We start from the raw sequence: 20,605 nt of genomic DNA on the forward strand, positions 1-20,605 counted from the left end.
TGGCACACCACCCACCTGAGGATTCTTGCTCATGTGGGTACAAGTTCTACCTAGATTCCAATCTGACGCAAGAAAAGGCGCGTCAATAGAGTATCTTCACTATTCAATGCATCCAACCATAGAGCATCTTTCCCGTAGTCCCGGTTTATCTTTGCACAACATCTTAAGGATATCATAGATTTCAGCTATGTATCGGACGGTTATTGTCTTTCAACGGTCCACCTTTGATCAGACTGGACCTACCAAACTCAGGGTTTGATGCATGTCTAGACGGTAGGGAGGGAGAGAGAGTCGTATCATAATAAAATAATTTTATTTGATAAAATCTTTGTTTTCAGTTGAAGGACTCTCCTGTCTTGATGCCGTTTTATTCTGAGGGATGTCGCTCTCCGACGCCCGGGATTGAAATTGTAGGCGTAAGCAGCGGGTTCCTTTCACCGCCCAAGCACCGATCAATCGAAACCTCTCAAACAATTCAAATAAAACCCGAACTCATGATCCAGTTATCCCTTTTGGGTTCCTCCGAGTCGATCCCAGAAATTGAAACTTCGGGACGAGAAGAAGACAATAGCTGTACAGCTTCAACACAGAGGGAGAGAGGAACCAGAGAGAACAGACAGGTACCCTTTTGAACGATTTCTCTTTTGACATTCTATTTCGACCCTATCTACCGGGCTACATTCTTTGGATTGAAACTCATCTCAGCATTCGATTTTAGGAGATGCCATTGCCAAATTTTCTTGTTAACTCGGTAATTTTTCTGTGATTTCTCGTTTCCATTTCGAGCTGTTATTGTTCAATATTGACATTTAGTCAGGAGCTATTCTTGCTCCTCTTACCAACAAAATTGAAAATTTGCGTGATGATCCAATGTGCTGGTAATATGTGATTACGGGGTTCTGCTTTTCTGTTTATTTTATCCCTTTCTATTTTTGGATAATTCAGGCTGCAGGATCTTGTGGGTGACTCGGATTTTTATTTTGCATGTAATTATCTGGACACAAAGAGGAGAAAACGTTTCTTGTATGGTACTTTGATATTGTTTATAGCTATTAGATTCCTATTATTTTTCGATTCTCTAAGGACACAAGCGAACCGTTTAACGACTTTGGGTTTGGTTGTGAAGATTGGGGAATTATAGATGACCCATTGCAATGATCGTACCATCTAAAACAATTTCAATCCAATACTTTTGCAATTCGGATTGTTATGGGGTTATGTGGTTGGTGAAAATGTAAATCTGAGGCTGAAGTTTTGGGCAATTGATTTATGAAGGGTTTGAATATGAACATTTATGAATAAAACGAGGTTATGATGCAGTTTTTGACACCATGAGCGCCTTCAGATTTGTTTGCAAATTCAAGGGGCAGAAAAGAACCGAGCACTCAACATGTCAGACAATGTTCTTATGCGTTAAGTAGACTGGGGATTTAATCCAAAACCATGAAAACTGATGCACCTGGCCCTTCAGGGCAGAGGATACAGCAAGAATCAGCTTCCGTTGTTTTGGGAGATGGATTCCATCCAGGAAAGCGTGCACATAATGTCTCTGTGCAGACTGGTGAGGAATTTTCTCTAGAGTTCCTTCAGGATCGTGCTGCATCAAGAAGGGTACCCATGATACCTGACATAGATCAGGGTCACTCAAGAAGAGGTGGGTTTAATTGTAATCAGAACAATCAGATGAGGTATGAAGACCTCACTGGCATTCTTGGCTTCAGGAGAATGGATTCTGAATGTGGTGTTGATGTCTCACATTTTTCCATGGGAAAAGACCAAGCTGCAGAGATCGATAAAATTGAGAACAGTGGTAATTTTGATAAAGCTAGAAGATACCATATGGAGGCCAGTGCCAGTGTGAAAGGGTTAAGGTTATCTTCTGATGAAATGGACCGTGAACGAGCTGCTCAGCTACCATCCATTCGACCAATTTCTATTTCCAAGTCTTCTCATTTTTACCAGCCTAATTTGTTAGGAGTTTCAGATGGTTCTAAGCCTGGCAAGATGAAGTTCCTCTGCAGCTTTGGTGGAAGAATCTTGCCCAGGCCAAGTGATGGAAAGCTTAGATATGTTGGTGGAGAGACAAGAATTATCACCATCAGGAAAAATCTTTCTTGGGAGGAGCTTGTGAAGAAGACATCGGCCATTTGCAATCAACCTCATATGATCAAGTATCAGCTCCCTGGGGAGGACCTTGATTCCCTTATATCTGTGTCGTCAGATGAGGATCTTCTGAATATGATAGAGGAATACTATGGATTTGAAGGAGTTGAGGGTTCTCAAAGATTACGGATATTCCTTATTTCTTCAAGTGAATCTGAGGGCCAATGCTCTTGTGAAGCAATGACCTCACAGCAGAGCAATTCTGAATATCAGTATGTTGTTGCTGTTAATGGCATACTGGACCGCAGTCCCCTCAAAAGCTCTAGTGGACAGACTTTAGTGAACCAATCGGGGCATAGCTTGGATACAAATCCAAGTTTTCACCGAGATTCTCCTTCTTTTCATCCTTTGGAGATCAAGGATGGCACCAATTCCTCAAATCTGGTTGGGGTGTTCTCTCATCCTTCTGCTCCATTTTTTATGGCCCATAACCATGACATAGATTCTAAGAACTATCAAATGCAATTGCCTGAGGATCAGTTCTGTCTTAGTAGTAATGAAAACAGCAGTCCCTTTTTCACTGACCAATCTCCACTTGACAATTGTTGCATTGACACCACTGGCTACTATCATCCTCTGCAAGGTCCTATTCAATTAATGAATCATCATCATCCTAATAAGCATGTCATGGATGTTGACCAGACACAGAAACCCCGTGGAGTGCATTTCCACGACCGCAGACCCAGCAGAGATTTTTCTCCGGCATTTGTTCAAAATGTCAGTGACATGGAAGGGCACTCACGTGAAAGGCCCGTGCTCAAGGAAAAGGCATTTCATTCTGAAAAGTTCCTCTCACATCTCGAAGACAAGATAAATATGTTGTCAGGATCTAATGATTCAATAGGTTCTCATCATGGGTTGCCACATGCACGCTCTGATTCACAGCTGCAGGAACATGGTGGGAGGTCTGCTCACGGTTTGCAAGAAGGAGCCACCTCATCATCCCCCTCGGCAGTTGCACACTCATCCTCATGGCTAAATTCAAGTGCCTTGCATGAAAGACCAGAGCAATTCCAAGAGAATGCTGATTTTCCTAATCCTAAGTTCCCAAGTACGTTGCGAGATACACAATCTATTGTCCACCAGAGGAGACTTGATTTGTCAAATTCTTCTCATTACCCAGAATTCTCAGGCAGAATTGAATCTCACCTGGAGGATGATTCAGTTGGTTCTCATCATGGGTTGCCACATGCATGCTCTGATTCACATCTGCAGGAACATGGTGGCAGGTCTGCTCTCTGTTTGCAAGAAGGAGCTACCTCCTCATCTCCCTTTGCAGTCACACACTCATCCTCATGGATAAATTCAAGTGCTTTGCATGACAGACCAGAACAATCCCAAGAGAATGCTGATTTTCTTAATTCTAAGTTGCCAAGTACATTGCGAGATACACAATCTATTGCCCACCAGAGGAGACTTGATTTGTCAAATTCTTCTCATTACCCAGAATTCTCAGGCAGAATTGAATCTCACCTGGAGGACCATGATTTTGATGGGAAATATCAAATGACTAAAGGTCTAAATGATCCCAATTTCATGTTAAGAGAATGTTATGAAGAAAATCCTAGATTTCCATGTGAGATGTTCACCCTGACAAATGAGAAAGATTCTCATCTTCCTCAGGATGCAAAACAGTATGAAAGTAATATAAACACTATACCACATGCTACCGACATGGAACATAGGGATAAACTGCAAAACATTGATCAACACCAAGGTCCTCCTGCATCATTCTTTATTTCTTCCGAACCTTGTTCAGATATTAAGGGAGAGCACCATAAAGTCTACCAACCAGATAGATCTACATCTGATTTCCTTGTCAACAACCATATAGTTTCCAAGGATCAACATTGTACTATGACTAAAGTGGTGAATGATGGTATTGAGGATGTAAAAAGTGTCCTACCTTGCACTTCTTCCATTCCATGGTCCAGGGCTGCTGAAGTTGCAGATTTTGAAAAATCTATTCATCATAATGCCAAACAACATTCCAATGATGATGTTTCTCTAACTGATTTACTTAGTAGTTCATCCAATTGCCCAGTTTCATATGCATCACCTGAGCTAATACCTATTTCATCTCAGAGGGGAATGGGTGACCAACCAGAAATGGTAACAACTTCTGTTTTAACTCCAATTGCAGTAGCAGATGCCACTGATCAGATCTTAAACTCGCAAACAACTGAACCCCAAAATAGTTGGTCTTTATTTCACAATCCAGCAACAGATGGGGTTTTCAGAAGAGAATTGTCTCTCCCTGATGAGGATCCTGTGAATTATATTGAGTATAAGGTTGAAAAGCTGGGCCCTGTTGGACACTCTTATAAAGTGTCAAAGGTTGAAGATGCTAGCCTTTTCCAGTCAGAGCCCCTAGATAATCTTCATGAGAAGATTCAGCTGGAACCAGTGGTTATTGTTGAAGATGTGACTGTTAATATGCCTCCTGCCATTCAATCTCATTCCATGGTAGTCCCAATTGTAAATGAGGGTTTTGAGGATAACCCATCCTCCAGAGCAACGGATGCAGACAGCATGAGTCCAGACTCTGAGTACAATGTAAGCTTCTTCTGCTATATAATTGATACTTATTTTTATGGTTTAACCTATGATACAGTCAAGTCATTGTTCACTTATGGCCTAGGATTCGAAAAGTGATGATAGAGATATGGATGCATCGATCAGTGATGCTGCAATGGCTGAAATAGAAGCAGGCATCTATGGTTTGCAGGTTTGGAACTAATGTCTTATGTGTTTTGCAAGTGACATATGAGTTTTCTCTTTTACTTGTTTGTAGAAGTATATTTTCTGATCAGACATGATAATTTGGAATTAAATATTTTGATGCAGTTAATTATCAATTTAAACTGATTCTTTACTGACTTGTGTGCTCTTTGTTCCTATGCATTGTCAATACAATAGGCCAATCATGCATTAGATAAACAATAATCGTATTCGCAAGAAGCATTTTATGAATCTTTTTTGTGTCTCTTGAATAGAATAATCAATTATGGTTGAACATTTGAAAGTTTTGTGTCTGGTTTCTGCTGTAGACATGATTTCCTGAAAAAGAACTAGATGGTAGCACTGAAAGATCCATAGTTGGTTGTGATATTGTTACTGCCATGCAGCAAATAGAGGAGTAAGGAAGAGAGTGATAGAAATACAAAGAAAAAGTGGAGGAGAATACAATAATCTCTCTACCAGATGGCTGCTATTTTTATAGATTTCTTTTTAGGATACAAATATACAATACAATGCTTGTTCTGTTCTGCCCTTGTAAAGTGGGGAACTTAGGTAATACTCAAATAACAGATGCAGGACAGGGCAGGAGTCCTACAAATTCCAGTGGCCTGAAGTTTCAACTGTTCTACTTCCAGTACCGTTCCTTGTGTTTCCCAAGATATGTCTATTCCATGTGATCTATCTTCATTGGGTTTGAGTCCCTAGAAGTAGTTTCAGGTCTGTTATAGGCTTAAGAAGATTGTTTACACGAAAGCTAGAGAGCTTCTTTTCCTTCCAATCATCTTGAGGAGGACAAAATGAGACATTATGCTAATTATCTTCACAGGCTTTAATGTTTCCATTGCCTTGAAGAAAGGTACCACCGTTTGTATACAACCCATTTTATTTCTTAGTATCTTTGCTATTATTTGTTATCACCTTCCTATAGGTCTTTTTCTTTCATTTATTTCCCCTGTATCAATTCCCAAGATTGTGAAGCTCTATTTTATACCTGAGTAAAAAGATGCTATATAGGAAGAAATGGATGCTTTACTTAAGAACAGTTGAAAAACAACCCACTTGATGTATGGAACTGTTTGAGATTAGATGCAAACCAGAAAATGAACAAACAGGAGAAGAAGAGAAGAGAGAGCTGGCGGCAATGAGTGTTAGAGAGTAAGAAGTTCGAACATAACCTCTCTCTAACACTCTAAACATCTTATTAATAAGTTAATCTTTGACAAATTACAGAGAGGCCCTTGAGTGAGCAGGAAAATACAAAAAACAGAATATTACAGAGTATGGGCCCAGAATAAGGCCCACAACAGAGAGAAACATAACATAACATGAAATGACAGTCTATGGGCCATTCGGCCCATCTTCTCTACACACCCCCTCAAGCTGAGCATAGATGTTAATCATGCCCAGCTTGCCAGTGTCATGTTGAAGCCTTGCCTTGGAAATGCCCTTGGTGAGAAAATCTGCCAGTTGTCCTTCAGAAGTAATGAATGGAAGACACACTTCACCGGAGGAGACTCTTTCACGAATAAAGTGTCTATCAACCTCAATATGTTTGGTTTTATCATGTTGTACCGGGTTGTGAGCAATGTTGATGGCAGCCTGATTATCACAGTACAACATCATGGGTTTGTCATGATCTACCCCAAGTTCTTCCATTAAGGACCTTAACCACAATAATTCCGAGACTCCATGTGCCATGGCTCTATATTCTGCTTCTGCGGAGGATCGAGCCACAACTGTTTGTTTCTTACTCCTCCAAGAGACAACATTACCAGCCACCAGACTGCAATACCCTGAAGTAGATCTTCTATCATCAATATTTCCAGCCCAATCAGCATCAGTATAGGCTTCAAGTTTCAGATGACCATGTTTGGCAAATAGAATTCCTTTTCCTGGAGAGACTTTCAGATAGCACAAAATCCGTTCTGCTGCTGCCATATGGGTATCTCTAGGAGCATGCATGAACTGGCTAATGCAACTGACAGCATACGCGATATCTGGCCTAGTCATGCACAGGTACAAAAGCTTCCCAAGAAGTCTCTGAAAGACCCCTTTGTCTTCCAACAAAGTTCCATCCGAAGCTGAAAGTTTGTGACTCATATCAATAGGAGTTGCAGCTGGTCTTGCACCCAATTTTCCAGTTTCAGACAACAAATCAAGGACATATTTCCTCTGGGAAATAAGAATCCCATCCCTGGATCTAGCAACTTCTATGCCAAGGAAATATCTCAACTCCCCCATATCCTTAATCTCAAATTCTGTACGGAGGAAAGACTTAAGGCCCAGAATGCCAGAGGCATCATCACCAGTCACTATAATGTCATCAACATACACAATGAGATACACTGCTAGAGACCCACTTTTCTTCACAAAAAGAGTATGATCTGACTGTGTCTGAACATAGCCGAATTTAACAAGTGCTGCTCTAAATCTCTCAAACCAGGCTCTAGGAGATTGTTTGAAGCTATAAAGAGATTTCTTCAGTTTACATACCTTTCCTTGCATATCTTTCCCATACATTCCTGGAGGAAGACACATGTAGACCTTCTCATGTAAGTCACATTCAGAAATGCATTCTTTACATCTAACTGATAGAGAGGCCAATCAAAGTGAGCTGCCAGAGATAAAAGAACCCTCACAGATGTCATCTTAGCAACAGGGGCAAAAGTCTCCAGATAGTCAATCCCATATGTCTGTGTGTAGCCCTTTGCAACAAGTCTGGCCTTGTACCTCTCAATAGTCCCATCTGCCCTGTATTTAATGGTAAAAACCCACTTGCATCCAACTGGATCATTCCTTTCAGGCAAATCCACCACCTCCCAAGTACCATTTTCATGTAGAGCATCCATTTCAGCCTGCATGGCATCTCTCCATTCTGGAATCCCAAGAGCTTCTGATACAGACCTAGGAATGGGGTTAGAAGCAACTGAAGAGAGGTAGGCACAATATGAAGGGGAAAGTAGGTCATAAGAAAGGTGTTTGGAAATGCAGTGTGCAGTACACTTACGCTTTCCTTTCCTAACAGCAATGGGGACATCAAGATCTGGGAAGGGGGATTCCAAGGGAGCTGAAGCAATACCTGTTATCTCATCTGTGATTGGGAGGGTATGAGCCTCATCTGTTGTAAGGGAAACCACTTGCTCATTCCTGGATCTCTGCCTTTGATACACTTTGAGATTATGGGTAGGACGAGGAGGTAAAGAAATAGGAGCACTAGGACAAGAGGAATGAAGTGGCTGATCCTCCTTTGATTCATTTTGTGAGGATACAGATTTGTTAAGAGACTGAACTGGGACAGGAAGGGGAAGAGCAAAAACTTGTGACAGACTCTCCCCCTGTTGACAATGTCCTTCCTGAGAGGAACCATAAAAAGGAGAAAGTTCATCAAAGGTAACATCCATAGAGACATGTCTGGTGCCAGTCTTTGGATCAAAACAACAATAACCCTTTTGTGTGGGGGAGTAACCGAGGAAGATGCATTTGTGGGCTTTTGGTTCAAACTTGTGTCTCTGCACACTTGGAATGTGAACATAACAGGTACAACCAAACACACGAAGAGGAATTGGGAAGAGATCCTTATCTGGATGAAGAAGACTGAAGGGGGATTTAAACCCTAAAACCCTGGATGGCATACAGTTTATGAGATAGGTAGCAGTAAGTACAACATCACCCCAAAATCTTGTGGGAACATGTGAGGCAAACAAAAGGCTCCTTGCAACTTCAACAATATGTCTATTTTTTCTCTCAGCAACTCCATTTTGTTCAGGGGTTCTAACACAGGAGCTTTGGTGAATAACCCCCATGTCAGAGAGATACAAGGATAAGCTCTTCTCAAAATACTCTTTTGCATTGTCAGATCTGAAAACCTTAATTCTGGTACCAAATTGAGTCAAAACAAGCTCATGAAATTGTCTCACAAGTCTCGGGACTTCGTCTCAGGATTTCATTAAGTATATCCAAGTGAATCTAGAAAAGTCATCAATGAACAGGATAAAGTATTTGTAGGCCCCCATAGAGGATAAGTGGTAAGGCCCCCACACATCAGAGTGTACAATATGAAAAAGAAAAGATGATCTTTTATTGCTTACAGGGTAATTTTTTCTACAATGCTTTGACAACTGACATGACTCACAATTGAGACTGGACACACTGACTCCCTTAAACAGTTTGGGAAGCAAATGACTTAAAGCAGAAAAAGGTAAATGACCCAACCGACAATGACTCAACATAATTTGACTGACTGACTCTGAAGAAGTAGAACCAAAAGCAGCATTCTTGGGATGATCAAAGCATTGGCCAGGGGTGTCGAGCAAGTATATTCCATTCGCTTCATGGCCACTCCCAATCACCTTCCGAGACTTCAGGTCCTGAAACACACAGTGAGAAGGGAAAAATGTTACACAACAATTCAATGACTTGGTCAAGCTACTTACAGATAACAAGTTGGTATTTAACTTAGGTACATGAAGAGTGGAAGATAAAAGTAAAGAGCCTGTAGGCTTGACAGTTCCCTTGCCAGAAATGGGGGCAAGAGAACCATCAGCTAAGGTGATTTTGTCACGACCAGGAAGCAAATCATATGACACAAACAAAGTGGAAATGTTGGTCATGTGATCAGAAGCACCTGAGTCAATGATCCAAGGGGTCTTGGGATTACCTGAGGTAGATGCATGGTTAGCAGAAGCCCTTATACCTGAGTGAGCAAATGCAGAGGTGGCTGGACTTCCAGAAGGGTTGGATGATGAAGTTACACCTTCAAGCTGGCTGATCATCATTCCAAACTTCTCATAATCAGCTTTCATGGCTTCCAATTGTGCACTTGCAGACTCAAACTCTGTATCTGTACTTGTGGCTGTATGTGCATTTCCTGTCTTTCTACTGTCATTCTTCTTCTGGAATCGGATAGGGACAAGACTGAGATGCAATTTCCAACACTTGTCCTTAGTGTGTTTCGGCTTCTTGTAATATTCACACACCACCTCCTTCTTTCCTGTGCCACTGGGGGCTCCTGTAACCCCTTTGGGTTTGATTCCCATATTTGCAAAATGATCATTGATACTGACCCCTTGAACCTGCACTTGCCTCCTGCTTTCTTCACTGCTGACCAAAGCATATGCTTGAGACAATGAAACATCTTCCTTGGACAAGATGTTTTGCTTTGTAATGTCATATTCAGAATTCAGCCCTGTCAAGAACTCAAAGACCCTATTCCTTTCAACCAATTTCCTATATGTTTCAGCATCCTTGGGGGTATCCCATGTCACGGCCTCTATCAAATAAATCTCTTGCCATATAGATTTTAGGGCTGAGAAGTATGCTGCAAGTGACTTCTCCCCCTGTCTTAGATTCTTCACATCACTTCTCAGTTTGTAAGCTCTGGCAACATTCAACTTCTGGGAGTAAGTTTCTGCAACACTATCCCAGATTTCTTTAGCCGAGTTCATCCACAAGTAATGTTGGCTAATCTGTGGCTGCATTGAGTTCACAAGCCACCCAATCACTGTGTAATTCTCCTGCACCCATTTCTCATAAGAGGGATCCTCCTCCGGGGGAGCTTTCTTGCTCCCAGAGATAAACCCCCACTTTCCTCTACTGCAAATATGAATTTTTACGGATTGTGACCAGGCCAAATAATTGGTTCCATCCAATTTAACTATAGTTACAGCCAACAAGGAATCAGTTGTAGTTCCCAAATTATGTCCATATTCAGTAGTGCTCTTGTTCTCAATTTCTGAGAAGTCCATTATGTAACAACTTCAATTAGGGTTTCGGCAGGCCTTTAAAAATGATCTGATTTCAAAGAACTCAGATTGAGTTGAAACAATAGCAAACACAACAACACACAAACTCAGTTCAGAACTGACAGCCGTGAGAACCAAGTTCGGTGGCAGCACTTTCAAAGAGGAGAAACTCTGATTCAGCCTTCAAGGAACAATCAGTAGGCCTCCAAACAATATGTATTCTTGGTTCCCAACAATAATTTCCCAAGGAGAACAAAGAAAACAGTCCACAGTACCTAAGAGGACTTTTTACAAACACTATGTATGCAACAGTCAACACTTCACTGTTAACAAGCAGAAATCACTTCAAGAACACTTTGTCTAAGTCCAAGAAGCAGCTGAACTAAAGTAGAGGCTTGTACCACTCAATTTAGATCAGTTTTTTTTTGGCAGTTTGGAAGCCCAATAACAGCCGAACCACTTCCAGAATAACCCAGAAATCAGTCCAGCAACAGTGCGCCGAATGGAGGTGTTTTGAATGCTTTAACAGTCCTCCCAAATAACAAAAAATAACTCAGCAAAGAACTGAGAAAAGACTTACAGCAAGAGAGTCTCTGGTTTGAACTATAAACCAGGCTGAACACTTGTTCTCTAAGATAACTTCGAAAGTCCTTTTCTCTGATTTCAAATCAGGCCAAACAACTTGCTCTCTGGTTCTTCCTGGTCACCGAACCCTTCTCCAAGTGTATAGAAACTTGGGCACCCTCCAATGACCTCCAAGAACCAGGCGGATGACTGTAAACTTTCAGCCCTAGAACCTCCTCATGTAGTTGGCTGAACTAGAACCACATGAGGGACACGCCAAGCAATGGCCCGCTCTGATACCAAGTTGAAAAACAGCCCACTTGATGTATGGAACTGTTTGAGATTAGATGCAAACCAGAAAATGAACAAACAGGAGAAGAAGAGAAGAGAGAGCTGGCGGCAATGAGTGTTAGAGAGTAAGAAGTTCGAACATAACCTCTCTCTAACACTCTAAACATCTTATTAATAAGTTAATCTTTGACAAATTACAGAGAGGCCCTTGAGTGAGCAGGCAAATACAAAAAACAGAATATTACAGAGTATGGGCCCAGAATAAGGCCCACAACAGAGAGAAACATAACATAACATGAAATGACAGTCTATGGGCCATTCGGCCCATCTTCTCTACAAGAACCAGACAAAGGAGCTTGAATGCATATGAGTGTTTGTGTTTATTGTGCAATATATAGCAGATGGGTCTTTTGAGAGGTATAAAGCAAGGCTACTGACAAAGGGAAAACAGCTATATGGGGTGGATTATTTGGAGATATTTGCACCAGTTGCATAGATAAATCTTGTCAAGGTTTTGCTTTCTTTGATTGCTTCCTATTCTTGGCCTCTATACTAGTTGGATGTAAAGAATTCCTTTCTAAATGGTGACTTGCATGAGGAGGTATATATTGATCTTTCTTTTGGCTTTTATAAGAATGAAAAGCTTAGGAGAGTTTGTGGGCTTAAGATGTTTTTCTATGGACTTAAGCAATCTATAGCTTAGTTTGATATGTTTTGAGGTTCTTTGGTAAATGTTGGATTTGTCCACACCTAGTTTGATTATACTCGTTAAGAGAAAGGGGCCCTCTCTAATATCTCTTGTATGTGTTGATGATATAGTTGTGAGTCTTGTGATGGAGATGATATAGTAGAGATAGATAGAAAGGTTGAAGTGATTTTTGAGCCATGAATTTGAGATCAAGGGTGTCAAGGAGTTGAGGTACTTATTATCCAAGTAGAAAGAAGAAGAAATGAGAGATAAAAGGAAGGAAGAAGAGAGGAGAAGAGAATAAAGAAAATTTTAGATGCTCAAAAAAATGTTGGTGGCATTGATAGTACATTAAAAGTAAAAGGGCATAAGTGCCCTTGCAACACAGGTAATAGAATTTATAAAACTCCCCCTCAAGTTGGACCATAGATGACAATCATGCCTAGCTTGTTACGTAACTCATTGTGCCACAAAAACTTTAAACCCTTTATAACTACATCTACAAGTTGCTCTTTGGAAATGACATATGAAGTATACACTTCTTTCTCAACCTTTTCTCTAATGAAGTATTTGTCAACTTCAATGTGCTTGGTTCGGTCATGAAGGACTGGGTTAGCAACTATTTTGATGGTGGATTTATTGTCACAGTAAAATGACATGGGACTGTTTACTGCAAACCCCAATTCACCCAACAAGTTTTTTATCCATGGCACATCTGTAATTATGTGTTCCATGGCCCTATATTCTGCTTCAATACTAGATTTGGCTACTACACTTTATTTTTTGCTTTTCCATGTAACTACATTACATTCCGCAAAGGTGTAGTACCCACTAGTGGACTTCCTATGATTGATAGATCCAGCCTCATGTGGCCATATTTTTTGAAAAAGTAGACTCTTGCATGGATTCTTTTTTAGATACTTGAGAGTTTTTTTTTTGCAGCCTCAAGGTGCGAAGCTTTAGGTGCATGCATATACTAGCTAAGTACACTCATGGAATAGGTGATGTCAGGTTGAGTCATTGATAAGTATAAGTGTATAACAACCTTCCCATCTGCCTTTCAAACTACTTCACATCCTAGTCTCACCTCACCTCACCATGACCATCATGCAGTTTGTGATTTGCATCAATGGGTTTATCAGTTGGCTTTGCCCCCAACTTAGTTGTACCTTGGAGAAGATCTAGGTCATACTTCCTTTGGAAAATGAAGATGCCTTTTTGTGAAAGGGCAACCTTAATTCCAAGCCTCCAATGATAACAATGTCATCAACATTAACCATTAGGACACCAATTTTACCTTGATCCCTCTTAACAAACAAGGTGTTATTTGACTGAGACTTCTTGAACCTCATTTGGTAAACCACCGTATGAAACTTGTTACCAGGCTCTAGGTGATTAATTGTTTCAACCCATATAGGGACTTTCTTAGTCAACACAACTTGTGCTCACTACTCTTACTTGAAACCTAGGAGGCTGAATCATATAAACTTCCTATACCAAATCACCATTCAAGAAAGCATTCTTGATATCTAACTAGTGAAGCTTTATAGTCAAAATTAGCAGCCAACAATAGTAGAGCCTAAATAGACTTCATGTTAGCCACTTGTGCAAAAGTCTATGCATAGTCATCTCTATAAAATTGTGTATACCCCATGGCTAGTATTATCCTACTTTGTATCTTAAAACTATTCCATCAACTTTGTACTTCATTGAGAATATCCATTTGCACCTCATTGGCTCCTTACCTTAAGGAACATCAACAAGAAGCATTATTTTTGTGAAGATCCCTGATTTCTTCCTTCGTTGTGTTTGTCCATTCAGGAACATTTAATGCTTTTGTAACATTCTTAGGTATGGAAACACTATCAACGGAAAATAAGAAAGTATGGAAAAATGGTGAAACTCTTTCATAGGATGTAGTGAGCAATGGGATGTTTAGTGGTCATGGAAATACTGTTTTGCATTGTCTTATTGGAACTTGGAAGATCTGGATCTTAACATGAAATTGCGTAAACACCATATGCTGGAAGTCTTACAATTTTTAGAATTTCTTCTTTGGAGTGCATAGGGTAGATCTAGTGTTTTAAAAGTGAAAGGCACACAAAAAGCGACAGGTTCCAAATGTGCCTAAGGCGCAAAGCGTAAGGTGAGGTACATGCCTTTTTAAAAAAGGCACACAAAATAAAAAAAACTTAATAAATAGAAAAAATAGAAAAAACATGTAGAAATTTTAAGAAATCAGGAAAGTTTTCAGAAAAGAAAGTTAATTACTTAATTATTAGCTCAATTGGATAGATACTTAGATTATTCAGACATATTTGAAAGTCCATTCGAAGCTACTCCATAGTCCATCCACTTATGGGGTAGAGCTGGGAGCCCTGTTTTCGTGTAAAAAAAGAATGGAAAACAAGAACAGAAGAAGAAGAGGAAGAGGAAGAAGAAGAAGAAGAAGAAAGTGGGGAAGAAAGAAATACAGAAAAAACTAAAAATCCAAAAAAAAAAAAAAGAATGGGGCGAGCCTTGTTTTATTGTTTTTATATGAAAACATTGTGAGTGTGACAATGGGGTGGAGCCCTATATTAGTGTAAAAGCAATCATGGAAAAAGGTTGGGCGGAGCCCTTGTTTTAGTGTAAAACAGACAAGGAAAGAAGAAGAAGACGGGGGCGGAGCCCCTGTTTTAGTGTAAGCCTCTGTCTTAGTGTAAAACAAGGGGCGGAACCCCTGTTTTCAAGGTAAAAAGTGAAGAAATATTTGGAAAAAAAAAGATTGGGTGGAGCCTTTGTTTTTCTGTGAAGAAGAAGACGAATAAGAAGAAGAAGGGGGCGAAGCCCCTGTTTTATTGTAAAACAGTGCAAGCAGAAAAAGAAAAGGGGGTGCAACCCTTGTTTCAATGTAAAAAGTGGAGAAATATTTGGAAAAAAAAAGCTTGGGCGGAGCCCCTATTTTAGTGTGAAAAAGTGCACGGGAAAATATTTGGAACCCCTATTTTCAATGTAAAAAGTGAAGAAATATTTGGAAAATAAAGATTGGGCGGACCCCTTGTTTTTCTATGAAGAAGAACCTTGTCCTTGTGCCGAACTGCTGAAGGCTTGAAGACGCTGTAGTTGTCGTTCGACACTTTGACTAAGACTAGGAGAGTTTGAGAGTCTAAGACGATTTGGGTGAAAGCCTTGCATGGAAAGTTTTTAGCTCTCTCGATATGGGTCGTGTATTCTCTCTTTCAGAATTTCCATACCATATGCAATATTTTGGTACATAAAAGGAAATAAACAATTTATATACAATTATAATCATGTATAAAACTAATGGGAAACCTAAATAGGCGCTCGCCGGGGCCACCTGGCGCATGGCCTGAGGAGCATGCCTTAGGTGCAGAGGCGAGCACCTTTCTAAAAGTCTAGCCGCGTTGACCCATGTGAGGCGTCTAGTCTGGAATGCACCTCGCCTTGCGCCTCAGGCATGCCTTTTAAATCACCGGGTAGATCCAAGTATATTTGGAATAGTCATCAATAAAACTAATTAAGTACTTATAGCCACCCTCAATAGCCACAGATGTAGGGCTCCAACATTAGAATAAATAATACGAGAAGGAAATTTTGATCTTTTATTACTTGAAGGAAATGATGTTCTACAATGTTTTCTCAGTTGGCATTTTTGACATTGTAAATTAGAAACAAAAGCTTAAACAATTTTAGAAATGTTAGTACTATTCAGTCGAACTGAAAAAAGAGAAAGAAAAGAGAGAAGAAGGGAGAGAAGAAAAAGAAGAAGAAAAAGAAGAAGAAGAAGAAATGAGACGACAAAGAGTCTAACCTAGTCGACCATATATTTAAATTTGACAAATAAGTATACAAAGATAGAAATGCCCCTGCATATGTAGGAGGCATATAACTAATGCATTACTTAGATGGAAAAGGCTAAAATACCTCTCTTTAGTCAACTCTAACACTCTCCCTCAAGCTGGAGAGTATATATCATATAATCCCAGCTTGTTACATATATAACTCACTCTTCTCGAACTTGACCCTTTTGTGAATGAATTTGCCCATTGATCACCTATTCTCACATGCTTAGTGCTTATCTCACCATTGATGACCTTTTTCCCTTACAAAATGGCAATCTACCTCTGTGTTTAGTTCTCTCGTTAAAAAACTGGGGTTGGATGAGATGTGAATTGCAGCCTGGTCTTCATGGGTTTGCTTATTGAGAACTCGATTTCCTACAATAGATTCTTCAACCACACTAGTTCACATGTAGTGTGTGCCATGGCCCTGTATTCTGCTTCTGCACTACTCCTTGCTACAACAGTCTGCTTCTTGCTCTTCCATATCACTAGATTTCCTCCAAGAAAGGTGTAACAACCTGTAGTGGATCGTTTGTCTGATATAGAGCCAGCCCAATCTGCGTCAGTGTATCCAACTATTTCAAGATCATCTCCTGGCTTGTACAATAACCCACGACCTGGAGCCCCCTTCAAATACCGCACAATCCTATGAACTGCATCCCAATGAGGCACCTGAGGGCTCTGCATAAACTGGTTTACCACACTTACAACAAATGAGATATCGGGCCTAGTGATAGTTAGATAATTCAGTTTCCCCACTAGCCTTCTATACCTTCCAAGATTATCAAACAATTCACCTGTGTCACTTCCTAACTTCACATTCAGTTCCATGGGAGTTTTAGTTGGTTTAGCACCTAGTAACTCTGTTTCTTCCAACAGGTCAAGAATGTATTTTTGTTGACAGAGGTTTATGCCTTGCTTTTGATCTAGCAACTTCTATACCTAGGAAATACTTCAACTTCCCAAGATCTTTTTTTTGAAAATGATATTGTAGGAATGTCTTCAATCTATCAATCCCAACTCTATCACTGCCAGTAATGACTATGTCATCCACATACACTACTAGCAAGATCTTCCTGGCCACAAAGTCATAGCTAAATACTGAATGGTCAACTTGACATTGTCTCATTCCAAACTCCTTCACCACTTCATTTAATTTTCCAAACCAAGCATGGGGAGATTGTTTGAGCCCATAGATCACCTTCTTGAGCTTACACACCTTACCATCCTCCCCTTGAGCAACAACCCTGGTGGTTTTCTCCACTCACAAGTTTTTCTCTAATAAAATGCTTGTCCACTTCAATGTGTTTCGTCCTATCATGGAGGACTGGATTAGCAGCAATGTTGGTAGCAACTTTATTATCGCAATAGAGTGACATAGGGTTGTTAACTGTGAAACCCAGTTCACCTAACAGGTTTCTTATCCACATGATTTTAGCAACTTCATGAGACATAGCTCTGTATTCTGCTTCAGCACTGGATCTAGCCACCACACTTCGCTTCTTACTTCTCCATGTGACCAAGTTTCCTCCTACAAAGGTACAATACCCACTGGTAGACTTTTGGTCATCGACTTCCCCTGCCCAATCAACTGAGAAGACAGAGTCTAACCCAGTTGACCATATATTTAAATTTGACAAATAAGTATACAAAGACAGAAGTGTCTCTGCATATGTAGGAGGCATATAACTAACACATTACTTAGATGGAAATGGCTAAAATACCCCTCTTTAGTCGACTCTAACAAGAAACAATAATTTCAAGAATTCAAAGGACGTATGACCAAGACAATCATGCCACAAATAAACTTGACTCTTATTTGACTAAGTCAACAGACCATTTTACTTAGAATTGCAAAACCAGCTTTATTCTCTAGTACATAGAGGTTATCGACCATGCTTCCTCTATCAATCATCTTCTCAGTCCTGCTTATGTAGATCATCATCATCATCATCATCATCATCATCCACGCCTTATCCCAACTATATGGTTCGGCTACAGGAATCTTGTTTTGCCAAATGGGTTGATTTAAAGCCAACCTGCCTATGTAGACGAGTAGTTTATTTGATCCCACTACCTTTGTATGGCCCAAGATGAGAGGAAGGATTGTCTGGAGATGTGTTAGAGCTGCAGTGATATGGACAATTTGGGAAGAGAGAAATGCAAGAATTTTCGCTGAAAAGGAAAGGGATTAGGTAGCAGTATTGGAGTGTGCTTAGGGTTAAAGCCATTGACATCTTTTCCCCTTTCTCCTTTGATGACATATGGATAAATTGCGAAGAAGTGGCAAAAAATTGAACACACAAGGTTAAAGGTCTTTTAGATTGGTGACAACCAGCAGAGGGCTTCATAAAACTGAATTTTGATGTGAGTTGTCAAGGGAACCTAGTACATTTGGTATAGGGGAAGTATTCTGAGATAAGGATGGAATTATTACTGCCTTATACTTGGGACCAGCAGGGATTGGTGATTCCATTAATGCAGAATTCCAAGCTGTACTACAAGGTGTACAAATTGCTAAAGATCTGAGCTTCAATGAGTTAATCACTGAAGGGGATTCTAAAGTTGTGGTGCAATGGTTGAAGAATCCTAGGACAGCTTTGTAGAGGTTTAAAGAGGCTCTCAAGAGATTTAAATGGCTGACTTCTAGTATGGAGATAGAAATTCATTGGGAAAGGAGGACATCAAATGGGATAGCTAATGGCTTAGCTAAGCAAGGGGTGAATAGGAATTAGCTCTTTTGGGCTCAGTTGTAATTTATGTTGAGGTGGAGGCAGCATCTCATGCTTCTTGATGGACAAATCCTAGAAAACACAAGAGTGAAGAAAAAAGGTTACCTTGGTCACCGATCACAGAGTTATCAACAAGGGGACAACTTACAAAGGCAAATTCTGATGCAAGCACACAAGAGTTTTTGACATCTTCCCACAACCATTTGGGTAATATTGTCAATTCGTTTTATGGTACTGATGTGGGTTTCCTGCCTGAAACAGGTACTTCTGCAGCTCAACTTGATGCAGCAGCCATGGTTGGAAGGGACAAGGGGGGCAAAGAACAAGAGGAGGTGGTAAGGGGAAGAGAATCACAGGAAAAGGAGTTAGAGATGATCTAGGATCAGATCTGTATGTTTTTGGAGGAGTATAGGAGAAAAGAGGAAGAGGTAGGGAAGGGTGAGGTTCAAGAAAGTTCAACAAAAACAGGGGATCAAAGTTGGAAAAATACAAAGGATGAATCAATTATGGGAAAGTTGCAAAATGAGGAATTAGAGAGGATTTGGGGACAGATCTGTGCCCTCCTTGAGGAGTATAGGCAAAAAGAGGAATCTTTGGAGGAAAACCAAGAAATTTCGACTTTGAGCAAAATCTGGTTTGACTCTATCGTCAAACAGTTTGACTTTGAGCAAAATCCGGATGAGCCCTGTGTTTACAGGAAGACCAGTGTAAGATTACGTTATTGGTTCTGTATGTAGATGACATTCTACTCATTGGGAATGATGTAGGAATGTTAACTACGGTGAAAGTGTGGCTTTCATAGCAATTCTCCATGAAAGATCTTGGAGAAGCCTCCTACATATTGGGTCTTCGACTCTATAGAGATAGATCGAAGAGGATAATAGGATTATCCCATTCTGTTTACATTGACAAGATTGTCAAAAGATACAGTATGGAGAACTCCAAGAAAGGAAATGTTCCTTTCAGACACGGGGTCATTCTTTCCAAGGGTATGTCTCCCAAAACTCCCGAAGAGATTGAGGGCATGAAAGAGATTCCCTATGCCTCAGCCGTAGGGAGCATCATGTATGCCATGCTGTGCACTCATTTTGACATTTCTCAAGCAGTGAGTGTGGTAAGCAAATACCAATCTAACCTAGGACAGGAACATTGGACTGCTGTGAAAACATACTAAAATGCCTTCAAAGGACAAAAGGAGTTTTGTCTGGTATTCGATGGTAGTTCACTATAGATTGTAGGGTATACTGATACTGACTGCCAGTCAGATCCAGATGGTAGAATGTCTACATCTGGTTACATCTTCACGACGGGGTCCTGAGTAGTAAGAATAACAATCCACAACCCAAGCCGAACACATTGCCGTAAGTGAGACTGCCTAATGAATTAAGGTATTCATTCTGGAATTTGGAATTCAACACATCACCCATTCCATTGTTGTGTGACAACACTGGATCTACGGGAGATGTTAAAAGGTAGCATCAACGGAGAATGTGGCAGACCCATAGACTAAGCCATTGACACAGAAAGCGTTTGAGAAACACGTGGAAAGTCTTGGACTCCGACTTGTACCCGATTGGACCTAAGTGCAAGTGGAGCTGTTAGACAGTTATGCCCTTAGCTCCAATCAGATTGATGTATCTTTTGACATTTATTGTAAATGAATAAAGTACATAATTGATTCATGTCATTATGGTGTGTTTCTGTATAATACCCTTAAACTGGACACTTATGAGACTCGTGTTAGTTTAGAATCTTCACAGCTGTTGGATAGATCTGGGGAGATTTATCTTGCCAAGGCTGACACTAATGTGCCGCCAAGTTGGTTGGGGTGGCTTGTCT

The 20,605-nt window shown here is 40.3% G+C and overlaps 1 protein-coding gene across 13 annotated transcripts in view; it reads left to right on the forward strand.

The window, feature by feature from the left end:
- The first annotated feature begins 333 nt into the window (after positions 1–333).
- LOC148865199 (PB1 domain-containing protein tyrosine kinase) overlaps positions 334–20,605 on the forward strand; it is a 71,943-nt gene continuing 51,671 nt past the window's right edge. For 7 of the 13 annotated variants that reach the window (XR_016110601.1, XR_016110603.1, XR_016110599.1 and 4 more), the window contains exons 1-3: positions 334–751; positions 946–4,719; positions 4,805–4,891. Coding sequence is in view for 5 of the 13 variants with exons in the window: in XM_088980530.1 (XP_088836656.1) it covers positions 1,444–4,719; positions 4,805–4,891 (3,363 nt within the window). In the remaining 8 variants the exon portion in view is untranslated. The remainder of the gene's footprint in view (positions 752–945; positions 4,720–4,804; positions 4,892–20,605) is intronic. The other 6 variants (XR_016110602.1, XM_088980531.1, XR_016110598.1 and 3 more) reach the window with 4 other exon arrangements.

Source organism: Nelumbo lutea, chromosome 3, assembly GCF_056320005.1.
Source record: "Nelumbo lutea isolate HS-2025 chromosome 3, American lotus-T2T, whole genome shotgun sequence".
Classification (NCBI taxonomy): domain Eukaryota; kingdom Viridiplantae; phylum Streptophyta; class Magnoliopsida; order Proteales; family Nelumbonaceae; genus Nelumbo; species Nelumbo lutea.